The sequence below is a fragment of the Salvelinus alpinus genome, chromosome 2, assembly GCF_045679555.1.
Source record: "Salvelinus alpinus chromosome 2, SLU_Salpinus.1, whole genome shotgun sequence".
Taxonomy (NCBI): Eukaryota; Metazoa; Chordata; class Actinopteri; order Salmoniformes; family Salmonidae; genus Salvelinus; species Salvelinus alpinus.
Genome location: NC_092087.1, coordinates 114,089,619 through 114,103,195, shown reverse-complemented (window position 1 = coordinate 114,103,195; position 13,577 = coordinate 114,089,619). Strand labels below are relative to the sequence as shown.

General features: G+C 41.6%; 3 protein-coding genes across 4 annotated transcripts in view; 2 read left to right on the top strand and 1 right to left on the bottom strand.

Annotated features, from left to right (window-relative positions):
- The window catches only part of LOC139549976 (parathymosin-like), a 253,145-nt gene extending 240,842 nt beyond the window's left edge, over positions 1-12,303 (top strand). Inside the window, exons 1-2 of one of the 2 annotated variants that reach the window (XR_011669958.1) lie at positions 10,958-11,690; positions 11,990-12,303. Coding sequence is in view for 1 of the 2 variants with exons in the window: in XM_071360600.1 (XP_071216701.1) it covers positions 11,990-12,000 (11 nt within the window). In the remaining variant the exon portion in view is untranslated. Of the gene's footprint in view, positions 1-10,957; positions 11,691-11,989 lie in introns of those variants that run through there. The other variant, XM_071360600.1, reaches the window with a different exon arrangement.
- LOC139548844 (zinc finger protein 180-like) overlaps positions 1-13,577 on the bottom strand; it is a 274,302-nt gene that overhangs the window by 66,070 nt on the left and 194,655 nt on the right. The window lies entirely within an intron of this gene.
- LOC139549106 (zinc finger protein 32-like) lies at positions 295-2,907 on the top strand. Its single transcript, XM_071359238.1, has 2 exons — positions 295-899; positions 1,690-2,907. The coding sequence occupies exons 1-2, from the start codon at positions 602-604 to the stop codon at positions 2,121-2,123; spliced, it is 732 nt and encodes a 243-aa protein (XP_071215339.1). The 5' UTR covers positions 295-601; the 3' UTR covers positions 2,124-2,907.

Genomic DNA, 13,577 nt, shown 5'->3' with positions numbered 1-13,577 from the left:
GGATGCACAGTTAGCGTTGTTTTCCTCTAGCTATTCTCCAGTTTGCTCCCAGCAGCTTTCATAGAACGTAGATCACTGTTAAACCAGACGCTGCAGAGCGTTTGTTTGACTGAATGAATATGACAAAGCCTTAAATGCAGCGTTAGATGTAAAGTTTAAATTCTCATTCATTGCACATCTTCACTAATCAATCAACACATGCTTTCCTTTGGACGTATCAATATAATATTATTTAATGAAATACATTTTAAAATACATTTTTTTGTCAGGAAATAAAATAAACATTTCCTTATACTGCGTTACCCACTCCAGTCAGCTGATGACGATGCTGCCAGTGTGACGTATAATCTAGTGGACGGGACACTTCAACAACAACAGCGAGTCAGTCACTTCAGTAGCTTGCTAGGCGACATGGCCTAAACATTCAAGCTTTTTAGACTGTTTCAGTGCATATTTGCCTATGTGTTTTAGACATACTTCTGTTTTATAGCGAGTTGCCCCATTTATTTTCATATTTACGTTGTTAGTCAGGCAGACGTCTTAAATGTGCCTAGCGCTAGGCTAGTCGCTAATGCTAACTAGCTAGCTAACATCTCCGACCATGAGCTCCCTAAACATCCCCCCTCCAGTTAAAGAAGACGAGGTCTGCTGGACGGAGAAAGAATTTCTGGGGCTGAACATTGTCGTGAAAGAGGAGGAGGAAGAGGAGGATGTCACAGTAAAACAAGAAGTAGAGGATGAGGAAGACGCGTTCAGAGTGAAAGAGGAGGAGGGTGTTACAGTAAAAGAAGAGGAGGAGGAAGAGAAAGAGGAGGATGCAGTTTTTGGAGTGAAGAAGGAGAAAGAGGGAGAGATAACGGTCATATTGACAGAGGAGTCAGGAGATCTGATTACCACCAGTAAGTACTGTCTTAAAAACGGGCTCTAACTCTCTAAAGGTTTTGAATGAATGTGTGGTTTTTAAGCAGCATGCTACTGAAATGCTATACTTGAAAATGTTGTTCTGTACTATAGGAATTTATGTGATAATATAATGTTAAAGCTACATTTTAAAATGGGTGATTAAAGCCCTGAATGCTGATTGGCTGACAGCCGTGGTATATCAGGCCGTATACCACGGGTATGACAAAACATGTATTTTTACTGCTATAATTACGTTGGTAACCAGTTTATAATTGCAATAATCCACCCCAGGGGTTTGTGATATATGGCCAATATACCACGGCTAAGGGCTGTATCCAGGCACTCTGCGTTGCGTCGTGCTTAAGGACAGTCTTTAACCATGCTATATTGGCCATATACCACACTTCCTCGGGTCTTATTGCTTAACTGTAACATGTGTATACCATCAGAGTCCCCCCACCACAAAATCACAACTTAATTGTCTCACAGAATGGCAAACAACCATCTCTGTTCAGCCTATAAACATGACATTATCTATTATTATAGAGCTCTGCTCAGCCTATAAACATGACATTCCCTGAGAAATTAGATTTGGAGCTCTACATCATTTGTTTTTAAATCTCACCGTCACGAAGTATATTTTTAATGATGTAATGTTGTGAAGACTGACCTCACGTTATTGAGGGATCTAGTCTAGATTAAACCTCATAGGAAGACAATTTTATTTAATACAGGCTTCATTCAGGTCTCTCTGTTTAACTAAATAATCTGTTTGTCTTTTGGCAGGAGAGAGACCAGACTCTGACAGCGGGAAGAGTTCCTCAGAGGAAACAGACCCAGAGACGCCTAACCAACACCACTGCTCCCACTGTGGAAAGAGTTTTAGGTGGTTAGGGAACCTGAAAACGCATGAGAGAATACATACAGGAGAAAAGCCCTACCACTGTTCTCACTGTGGAAAGAGTTTTAGGTTGTCAGGGAGTCTGAAAACGCATGAGAGAAAACACACAGGAGAAAAGCCTTATCACTGTTCCCAGTGTGGAAAGAGTTTTAGGTGGTCAGGGAGTCTGAAAACGCATGAGAGAACACACACAGGAGAGAAGCCTTTCCAACATACTAATACACAGGAGGAGAAGACATACCACTGCTCTCATTGTGGAAAGACATTTTCCCAGTCAGAGGACCTGAAAACACATGAGAGAATAGAGGCTGTGTTCTGACTTATGTTTCTGACTGAGAATTTGTCCACGGCCAGGATTCACAGGACCAGGGTGTCCGCTATGGACACCTGGAAGAAATCAGCAGCGGACATTTCTGGAGGTTTATCCAACAGACCTGTACATCCATGAATGGATCTCTATAATGTGTAACTATTTCTGAAGGTTTATCCAACAGACCTGTACATCCAGGAATGGATCTCTATAATGTGTAACTATTTCTGGAGGTTTATCCAACAGACCTGTACATCCATGAATGGATCTATAATGTGTAACTATTTCTGATGGTTTATCCAACAGACCTGTACATCCATGAATGGATCTCTATAAGGTGTAACTATTTCTGAAGGTTTATCCAACAGACCTGTACATTCATGAATGGATCTCTATAATGTGTAACTATTTCTGAAGGTTTATCCAACAGACCTGTACATCCAGGAATGGATCTCTATAATGTGTAACTATTTCTGAAGGTTTATCCAACAGACCTGTACATCCAGGAATGGATCTCTATAATGTGTAACTATTTCTGATGTATTGTGATGTATTGTTTAATAGATGTACTATGTTAGGTATATTTATCTGTGGTTTTATTTCAGATTTTACTGATGCTATTAGATTGTACTATGTTAGGTATATTCATCTGTGGTTTTATTTCAACAGATTTTACTGATGCTACGAGATTGTACTATGTTAGGTATATTTATCTGTGGTTTTATTTCAACAGATTTTACTGATACTATTAGATTGAATAGATAGAAAAATTAAATTAAATGCCTTAAATGCAGCGTTAGATGTAAAGTTTAAATTCTCATTCATTACACATCTTCACTAATCAATCAACACATGCTTTCCTTTGGACGTATCAATATAATATTATTTAATGAAATACATTTTAAAATACAATTTTTTGTCAGGAAATAAAATAAACATTTCCTTATACTGCGTTACCCACTCCAGTCAGCTGATGACGATGCTGCCAGTGTGACGTATAATCTAGTGGACGGGACACTTCAACAACAACAGCGAGTCAGTCACTTCAGTAGCTTGCTAGGCGACATGGCCTAAACATTCAAGCTTTTTAGACTGTTTCAGTGCATATTTGCCTATGTATTTTAGACATACTTCTGTTTTATAGCGAGTTGCCCCATTTATTTTCATATTTACGTTGTTAGTCAGGCAGACGTCTTAAATTTGCCTAGCGCTAGGCTAGTCGCTAATGCTAACTAGCTAGCTAACATCTCCGACCATGAGCTCCCTAAACATCCCCACTCTTGTTAAAGAAGAGGTCTGCTGGACGGAGAAAGAAGCTCTGGGGCTGAACATTGTCGTGAAAGAGGAGAAGGAAGAAGAGGTTGTCACAGTAAAACAAGAACTAGAGGGTGAGGCTGTTACAGTGAAAGAAGAAGAGAAAGACGTTACAGTGAAGGAAGAGGAAGACTCGTTCAGAGTGAAAGAGGAGGAGGCTGTTACAGTAAAAGAAGAGGAGGAGGAAGAGAAAGAGGAGGATGCAGTTTTTGGAGTGAAGCAGGAGAAAGAGGGAGAGATAACGGTCATATTGACAGAGGAGTCAGGAGATCTGATTACCACCAGTAAGTACTGTCTTAAAAACGGGCTCTAACTCTCTAAAGGTTTTTAATGAATGTGTGGTTTTTAAGCAGCATGCTACTGAAATTCTATACTTGAAAATGTTGTTCTGTACTATAGGAATTTATGTGATAATATAATGTTAAAGCTACATTTTAAAATGGGTGATTAAAGCCCTGAATGCTGATTGGCTGACAGCCGTGGTATATCAGGCCGTATACCATGGGTATGACAAAACATGTATTTTTACTGCTCTAATTACGTTGGTAACCAGTTTATAATTGCAATGATCCACCTCAGGAGTTTGTGATATATGGCCAATATACCACGGCTAAGGGCTGTATCCAGGCACTCTGCGTTGCGTCGTGCTTAAGGACAGTCTTTAACCATGCTATATTGGCCATATACCACACTTCCTCGGGTCTTATTGCTTAACTGTAACATGTGTATACCATCAGAGTCCCCCCCCACCACAAAATCACAACTTAATTGTCTCACAGAATGGCAAACAACCATCTCTGTTCAGCCTATAAACATGACATTATCTATTATTATAGAGCTCTGCTCAGCCTGTAACCATGATATTATCTATTATTATAGAGCTCTTATTATGACATGACATTCCCTGAGAGATTAGATTTGGAGCTCTACATCATTTGTTTTTAAATCTCACCGTCACAAAGTATATTTTTAATGATGTAATGTTGTGAAGACTGACCTCAGGTTATTGAGGGATCTAGTCTAGATTAAACCTCATAGGAAGACAATTTTATTTAATACAGGCTTCATTCAGGTCTCTCTGTTTAACTAAATAATCTGTTTGTCTTTTGGCAGGAGAGAGACCAGACTCTGACAGCGGGAAGAGTTCCTCAGAGGAAACAGACCCAGAGACGCCTAACCAACACCACTGCTCCCACTGTGGAAAGAGTTTTAGGTGGTTAGGGAACCTGAAAACGCATGAGAGAATACATACAGGAGAAAAGCCCTACCACTGTTCTCACTGTGGAAAGAGTTTTAGGTTATCAGGGAGTCTGAAAACGCATGAGAGAATACACACAGGAGAAGAGCCTTATCACTGTTCTCACTGTGGAAAAAGTTTTAGGTGGTTAGTGAGCCTGAAAACGCATGAGAGAAAACACACAGGAGAAACGCCGTATCACTGTTCTCACTGTGGAAAAAGTTTTAGGTGGTTAGTGAGCCTGAAAACGCATGAGAGAAAACACACAGGAGAAACGCCGTATCACTGTTCTCACTGTGGAAAGAGTTTTAGGTGGTTATGGAGTCTGAAAACGCATGAGAGAATACATACAGGAGAAAAGCCCTACCACTGTTCTCACTGTGGAAAGAGTTTTAGGTGGTCAAGGAGTCTGAAAACGCATGAGAGAATACACACAGGAGAAGAGCCTTATCACTGTTCTCACTGTGGAAAGAGTTTTAGGTGGTATGGGACTCTGAAAACGCATGAGAGAATACATACAGGAGAAATGCCCTACCACTGTTCCCAGTGTGGAAAGAGTTTTAGGTGGTCAAGGGGTCTGAAAACGCATGAGAGAAAACACACAGGAGAGAAGCCTTTCCAACATACTAATACACAGGAGGAGACAACATACCACTGCTCTCATTGTGGAAAGACATTTTCCCAGTCAGAGGACCTGAAAACACATGAGAGAATAGAGAGGCTGTGTTCTGACTTATGTTTCTGACTGAGAATTTGTCCACGGCCAGGATTCACAGGACCAGGGTGTCCGCTATGGACACCTGGAAGAAATCAGCAGCGGACATTTCTGAAGGTTTATCCAACAGACCTGTACATCCAGGAATGGATCTCTATAATGTGTAACTATTTCTGAAGGTTTATCCAACAGACCTGTACATCCAGGAATGGATCTCTATAATGTGTAACTATTTCTGAAGGTTTATCCAACAGACCTGTACATCCATGAATGGATCTCTATAATGTGTAACTATTTCTGAAGGTTTATCCAACAGACCTGTACATCCAGGAATGGATCTCTATAATGTGTAACTATTTCTGAAGGTTTATCCAACAGACCTGTACATCCATGAATGGATCTCTATAATGTGTAACTATTTCTGAAGGTTTATCCAACAGACCTGTACATCCAGGAATGGATCTCTATAATGTGTAACTATTTCTGGAGGTTTATCCAACAGACCTGTACATCCATGAATGGGTCTCTATAATGTGTAACTATTTCTGAAGGTTTATCCAACAGACCTGTACATCCATGAATGGATCTCTATAATGTGTAACTATTTCTGAAGGTTTATCCAACAGACCTGTACATCCATGAATAGATCTCTATAGTGTGTAACTATTTCTGAAGGTTTATCCAACAGACCTGTACATCCATGAATGGATCTATAATGTGTAACTATTTCTGATGTATTGTGATGTATTGTGTAATAGATGTACTATGTTAGGTATATTTATCTGTGGTTTTATTTCAACAGATTTTACTGATGCTATCAGATTGTACTATGTTAGGTATATTTATCTGTGGTTTTATTTCAACAGATTTTACTGATGCTATTAGATTGTACTATGTTAGGTATATTTATCTGTGGTTTTATTTCAACAGATTTTACTGATGCTACTAGATTGTACTATGTTAAGTACACTGCTCAAAAAAATAAAGGGAACACTTAAACAACACAATGTAACTCCAAGTCAATCACACTTCTATGAAATCAAACTGTCCACTTAGGAAGCAACACTCATTGACAATACATTTCACAAGCTGTTGTGCAAATGGAATAGACAAAAGGTGGAAATTATAGGCAATTAGCAAGACACCCCCCAAAAAGGAGTGATTCTGCAGGTGGTGACCACAGACCACTTCTCAGTTCCTATGCTTCCTGGCTGATGTTTTGGTCACTTTTGAATGCTGGCGGTGCTCTCACTCTAGTGGTAGCATGAGACGGAGTCTACAACCCACACAAGTATTTTTATTTCACCTTTATTTAACCAGGTAGACTAGTTGAGAACAAGTTCTCATTTGCAATGACACATACAACAACACAGAGTTACACATGGAATAAACAAACATACAATCAATTATACAGTAGAAAAATCTATATACAGCATGTGCAAATAAGGTAGGATAAGAGAGGTTAGGCAATAAATAGACCATGGTGGCGAAGTAATTACAATATAGCAATTAAACACTGGAATGGTACGGAATGTGAATGTGAATAGCAGAAGATGAATGTGCAAGTAGAGATACTGGGGTTAAATGGATTCAATACCCCATAATGTCAAAGTGGAATTATGTTTTTGGAAATATTTACAAATGTAATTAAAAGCCTAAATAAGTTCAGGAGTAAAGAATTTGCTTAACAAGTCACATAATAAGTTGCAGGGACTCACTCTGTGTGCAATAATAGTGTTTAACATGATGTCTGAATGACTACCTCATCTCTGTACACCACACATACAATTATCTGTAATGGCCCTCAGTCGAGCAGTGAATTTCAAACACAGATTCAACCACAAAGACCAGGGAGGTTTTCCGACGCCTCGCAAAGAAGTGCACCTATTGGTAAATGGGTAAAAAAAAGCAGACATTGAATATCCCTTTGAGCATGGTGAAGTTATTAATTACACTTTAGATGGTGTATCAATATACCCAGTCACTAACTCAGTTGCTGGAGAGAAAGGAAACTGTTTAGGGATTTCACCATGAGGCCAATGGTGACTTTAAAATAGTTAGTGTTTAATGGTTGTGATAGGAGAAAACTAAGGATGGATCAACAACATTGTAGTTACTCCACAATACTAACCTAAATGACAGAGTGAAAAGAAGGAAGCCTGTACAGAATACAAATATTCCAAAACATGCATTCTGTTTGCAATAATTAACTTTATATCCTGAATACAAAAGCGTTATGTTTGGGGCAAATTCAACACATCACTGACTACATATTTTCAAGCATGGTGGTGGCTGCATCATGTAATGGGTATGCTTGTCATTGGCGAACTAGAGGCGTAACTACAGTCTCTGATTCTAATTTAATGATCATCAGCTGCATCATTTTATGGTTCTAATCCAGGCAGTATCACTTCCAGGTTAAGCGAGCAGTGTGTCAAGATGTGCAGTGCGGCTTGGCAGGGTCGTGTTTCGGAGGACGCATGGCTCTCGACCTTCGCCTCTCCCCCGAGTCCGTAGAGGAGTTGCAATTGGATTTCATGACATTGGTGAAAAAAAATATATATAATACACTGGTACTGAAATTAGATTTTTAATCACCTGGAAGATGTGTCAAACCATGTAAACACCTGCAAGACTTCGGTTAGAAGTGAATCACCTGGCAGATGTGTCAAACCATGTAAACACCTGCAAGACTTCGGTTAGAAGTGAATCACCTGGCAGATGTGTCAAACCATGTAAACATCTGCAAGACTTTGGTTAGATTACACTTTTATGAAATAAATGAAAAATAAACTTTTGGTTCCTCAACTGCGTTACCCACTCCAATCAGCAGATGGCGATGTGCGTCTTTTAGGTTCAGGCGATACTGCCAGTGTGACGTATAATCTAGTGGACGGGACGCTCCTTCAACAACAACAGCTAGTCAGACACCTCGGTAGCTTTCGAGCAAACATAGCTACAACATTCACGCTCTTTACACTGTTTTGGTGTATATTAGTCGCTGTGTATTAAACACACTTCTGTCGTATGTACTTGTTGGCTGGTTAAGTTAGCATTAGCCTAGCTAGCTAACATCTCCGACCATGAGATCACTAAACTACTCTCCTTCTGTTAAAGAAGAGGAGGTCTGCTGGACGGAGAAAGAAGCTCTGGGACTGAACATTGTAGTCAAAGAGGAGGAGGAAGAGGAGACTGTTACAATACAAAAACAAGTAGAGGATGAGGCTGTTACCGTGAAAGAAGAAGAGAAAGATGTTTCAGTTAAAGAAGAGGATGTAGTTTTTGGATTGTAGGAGGAGGAAGAAGATCGATCTGATTAACACCAGTAAGTACAGTCTTAAACAGAACGTTAACAATGGATCAATGCATCCAATCTAGAGGCGAAAGAAACGCACACCTGTTTAGGAGAGGTGCTGGCTAGCAGAGTAGAACACCTGTTTAGGAGAGGTGCTGGCTAGCAGAGTAGAACACCTGTTTAGGAGAGGTGCTGGCTAGCAGAGTAGAACACCTGTTGGAGAGGTGCTGGCTAGCAGAGTAGAACACCTGTTTAGGAGAGGTGCTGGCTAGCGGAGTAGAACACCTGTTTAGGAGAGGTGCTGGCTAGCAGAGTAGAACACCTGTTTAGGAGAGGTGCTGGCTAGCAGAGTAGAACACCTGTTTAGGAGAGGTGCTGGCTAGCAGAGTAGAACACCTGTTTAGGAGAGGTGCTGGCTAGCAGAGTAGAACACCTGTTTAGGAGAGGTGCTGGCTAGCGGAGTAGAACACCTGTTGGAGAGGTGCTGGCTAGCAGAGTAGAACACCTGTTTAGGAGAGGTGCTGGCTAGCAGAGTAGAATCAACCAAATGGATTTATATAGCCCTTCTTACATCAGCTGATATCTCAAAGTACTGTACAGAAACCCAGCCTAAAACCCCAAACAACAAGCAATGCAGGTGTAGAAGCACGGTGGCTAGGAAAAACTCTGTGGAAAGGCCAAAACCTAGGAAGAAACCTAGAGAGGAACCAGGCTATGAGGGGTGGCCAGTCCTCTTCTGGCTGTGCCGGGTGATTATAACAGAACATGGCCAAGATGTTCAAATGTTCATAAATTACCAGCATGGTCAAATAATAATAATCACAGTGGTTGTCGAGGGTGCAACAGGTCAGCACCTCAGGAGTAAATGTCAGTTGGCTTTTCATAGCCGATCATTGAGAGTATCTCTACCGCTCCTGCGGTCTCTAGAGAGTTGAAAACAGCAGGTCTGGGACAGGTAGCACGTCCGGTGAACACCTGTTTAGGAGAGGTGCTGGCTAGCGGAGTAGGATCATTCGAGGAGCCTGCTAATACCTTAGCTTTTCTGAAGACGACAGAAAAAGCGTGCCTACCTCTCATAGTGCATCAAAATGATTTGAGCAGGAACACTCCCCTACTCCCAGGATGCACGCAGGGCAAAACGTAAGTACACACTCCTCTACTCCCAGGATGCACGCAGGGCAAAACGTAAGTACACACTCCCCTACTCCCAGGATGCACGCAGGGCAAGACGTAAGTACACACTCCCCTACTCCCAGGATGCACGCAGGGCAAGACGTAAGTACACACTCCCCTACTCCCAGGATGCACGCAGGGCAAAACGTAAGTACACACTCCCCTACTCCCAGGATGCACGCAGGGCAAAACGTAAGTACACACTCCCCTACTCCCAGGATGCAGGCAGGGCAAAACGTAAGTACACACTCCCCTACTCCCAGGATGCACGCAGGGCAAAACGTAAGTACACACTCCCCTACTCCCAGGATGCAGGCAGGGCAAAACGTAAGTACACACTCCCCTACTCCCAGGATGCACGCAGGGCAAAACGTAAGTACACACTCCCCTACTCCCAGGATGCAGGCAGGGCAAAACGTGAGTACACACTCCCCTACTCCCAGGATGAGGACAGGGCAAAACGTGAGTACACACTCCCCTACTCCCAGGATGCACGCAGGGCAAAACGTAAGTACACACTCCCCTACTCCCAGGATGCACGCAGGGCAAAACGTAAGTACACACTCCCCTACTCCCAGGATGCAGGCAGGGCAAAACGTAAGTACACACTCCCCTACTCCCAGGATGCACGCAGGGCAAAACGTAAGTACACACTCCCCTACTCCCAGGATGCACGCAGGGCAAAACGTAAGTACACACTCCCCTACTCCCAGGATGCACGCAGGGCAAAACGTGAGTACACACTCCCCTACTCCCATGATGCACGCAGGGCAAAACGTAAGAACACACTCCCCTACTCCCAGGATGCACGCAGGGCAACACGTAAGTACACCCTCCCCTACTCCCAGGATGAGGACAGGGCAAAACGTGAGTACACACTCCCCTACTCCCAGGATGCACGCAGGGCAAAACGTAAGTACACCCTCCCCTACTCCCAGGATGAGGACAGGGCAAAACGTAAGTACACACTCCCCTACTCCCAGGATGCACGCAGGGCAAAACGTAAGTACACACTCCCCTACTCCCAGGATGCACGCAGGGCAAAACGTGAGTACACACTCCCCTACTCCCATGATGCACGCAGGGCAAAACGTACACACTCCCCTACTCCCAGGATGCAGACAGGGCAAAACGTAAGTACACACTCCCCTACTCCTGGCAACACCATAGACTACAGACTACACTATGCACAACCAAAGGCTCTTTTAAGAGCCATTCACATTGCAATAAGAGTATTCTTCCATTTACTTAACTATGTCAACTGCAGTTATTCAATTCACAGTTTCTCTCCCTTTGATTTCTACTTCTCAGGTGAGGGTGCTGTTTAGGTAAGGGTGTGATGTCTGTGCAAAAACAAAACAGGCTGTTTTAAATCACCCATTTTGAAAAAATGTAGAGCAATTAGACACCCTATAACCCACACCTACACACTCATGTATCAATCTGATTGATGGATTGTGTTGTGCAGTAAGCAGGCTCAGGTGTATAACTGTGGCTCCTTCCACCTTCAAAGAATAGGCAAGAGGGCCAACCATGGAGATTAGTAAGACACTTCATTATTTCTATAACTACGCTATATTGTTTGTCCTTGTGTGTCCGTTCATGTTTTTCAGCATAAAGTACTCTGCAGCCACTTAGTGTGGTGTGGACATCAGGTGAGGCCACACACAGATTCCTGTTGAACACTGTGGCTTTAACTACCTTCTTTTCTCAATAACAGTCTCTCTCCTTCACTTCATCCCTCTCTCCCCTTCTCCCTGAATCCTCTAGGTTATATCAGCTGTGTCGGTGAACCCCTACAGCATCTGAACTGGCTACATAGAGGGCACAGCATGATCAGAGGTGAGAGGTCACTTGGTCAGGACAACAGGAAGTATTATGAAAGAGATGCTTTACATTGAAATACAGATAGATGCAGTAGTCCCAGAGTTAATGATCCCAGGTCAGTTTATATTATACAGGAAGTATTATTAAAGAGATGCTTTACATTGAAATACAGATAGATGCAGTAGTCCCAGAGTTAATGATCCAAGGTCAGTTTTGCATTTCACCTCCTGATTGATGACTAACAATGTTAGAATAAAAAATAAAAACACAAGGCTTAAACATGCTCTCTCTCTCCATCTGTCTCTCGTCTGCAGATATTTTTTGATGTGAGAGGATGCCAACCCCCAGTCCCATCATCGCCACCTCACCTGCTTTTAAGATAACCTTTAGGCCGACTAGAGACACTATTATGTAATTGTGATGAACTGAGAGAATATTTATGTAGCACTGTGATTCATTAATCATGTGCTGCCTTCCCTGCTCCTATGTGCTTACCTCTTTCCCTTTGTCTTTTACACCTCTCTCACCTCCTCTTTCATAATGCACAACAGATGTGCATTGAAGTACAGATTGAACTTGTATTTATAACACTTGGATAATGAGCTTTTCAATAAAGCGTTTCACATTCTCTACTGGTTGAAATGAAGTGTAATGTGATGAAATACTCCACCTATCCTGTGTTTATCAGATCAATGCAGATGAAGGGCATTAGATGTTGAGATGAACCGGTGTTGGAGTATTTACATGATGCATAGGAAGTGTAGTGTACTGTTTTTTAACATTATATTTCTGTATATATGAATTAACTAGTTAAATCCTGTTTCTAGTTTATTAGTTACAATGTGTAACCATTGATGTCCCAGGACCAAGATTGGTAAACACTGTTGAAGTGTATAATTGTAATACATACATGAAGACACAGTGTCATTCAAAGACTGGAATTTGATACTCCTGGTATTGGATATGACTGAATAATCATCTCAAAGACATTCATACCTAAACTGCACATTTATTTGCCAAGGTACAGTACATGATCAGTGAATATATTAAATGTACAGGCTACAATGTGGGGATCTCATGCATGGTAATAACTACATGTATATATGACTTGCATCCTTGGCACAACATGATATTATATTCTACTCAATCCATAGGCTTCATTAATGTCATTCAGGCTGTTTTGAAGTTGATACAACTGGCTGTGATAGCTGAGGTTCATAGCTAGGTTCTGAACTAATATGTATACCAAACGGTTGGGTCCATACACAGATCGGCTAGATAGCTAGCTACACATCCATGGGCATAGAGGGATTTTAATCATCCACTGCACAATAAGCAAGAACATAGCTAGCTACGTGATTTCATCTATCTGCATGGCAAATATCAGCAAGGCAAGCTTACAAAATTGTACATTCAATTTGCAGTAAAATCTTCAGCTAGCTAGATTCTATACATCCACTGTTTCCCAAAATGACAGTCTGGTTTGCTGGTTGTTTCAGGAGTCCCTAAAACAACCAGAATTACAATTTCATACTCATGTCACAACACCCATAAAGCTAGCCAGCTAGCTGGCTAATGTTAGCTAGTCAGCTAGCTGGCTAAATCACGATTTTCGTAAATGAACTATGATTAAAACAAAATGCATAATCGTTTGTCTCTACATGAACTAACATTCCTGTCAACTGTACATGTTTTTGCATGATTAGTTATTACGTTATAATCCCTTACATTTGCTTCCATCCTAGTATTTCTGTCTGCCATCTTTGATTCAGTTCAGTTCTTTGTAGGGGTACCCCTCTTCTAGTATTTCTGTTCGCCATCTTTGATTCAGTTCTGTGTAGTGGTTCCCCTCTCTTCTAGTATTTCTGTTTGCCATCTTTGATTCAGTTCTGTGTAGTGGTT

What these genes read in the sequence shown, in the direction of transcription:
- LOC139549106 (XM_071359238.1), top strand. Translation starts at nt 602, where the DNA reads ATGAGCTCCCTAAACATCCCCCCTCCAGTTAAAGAAGACGAGGTCTGC. An exon ending in AGGAGATCTGATTACCACCA is followed by an intron (nt 900 to 1,689) that starts GTAAGTACTGTC and finishes GTCTTTTGGCAG; the next exon opens with GAGAGAGACCAGACTCTGAC.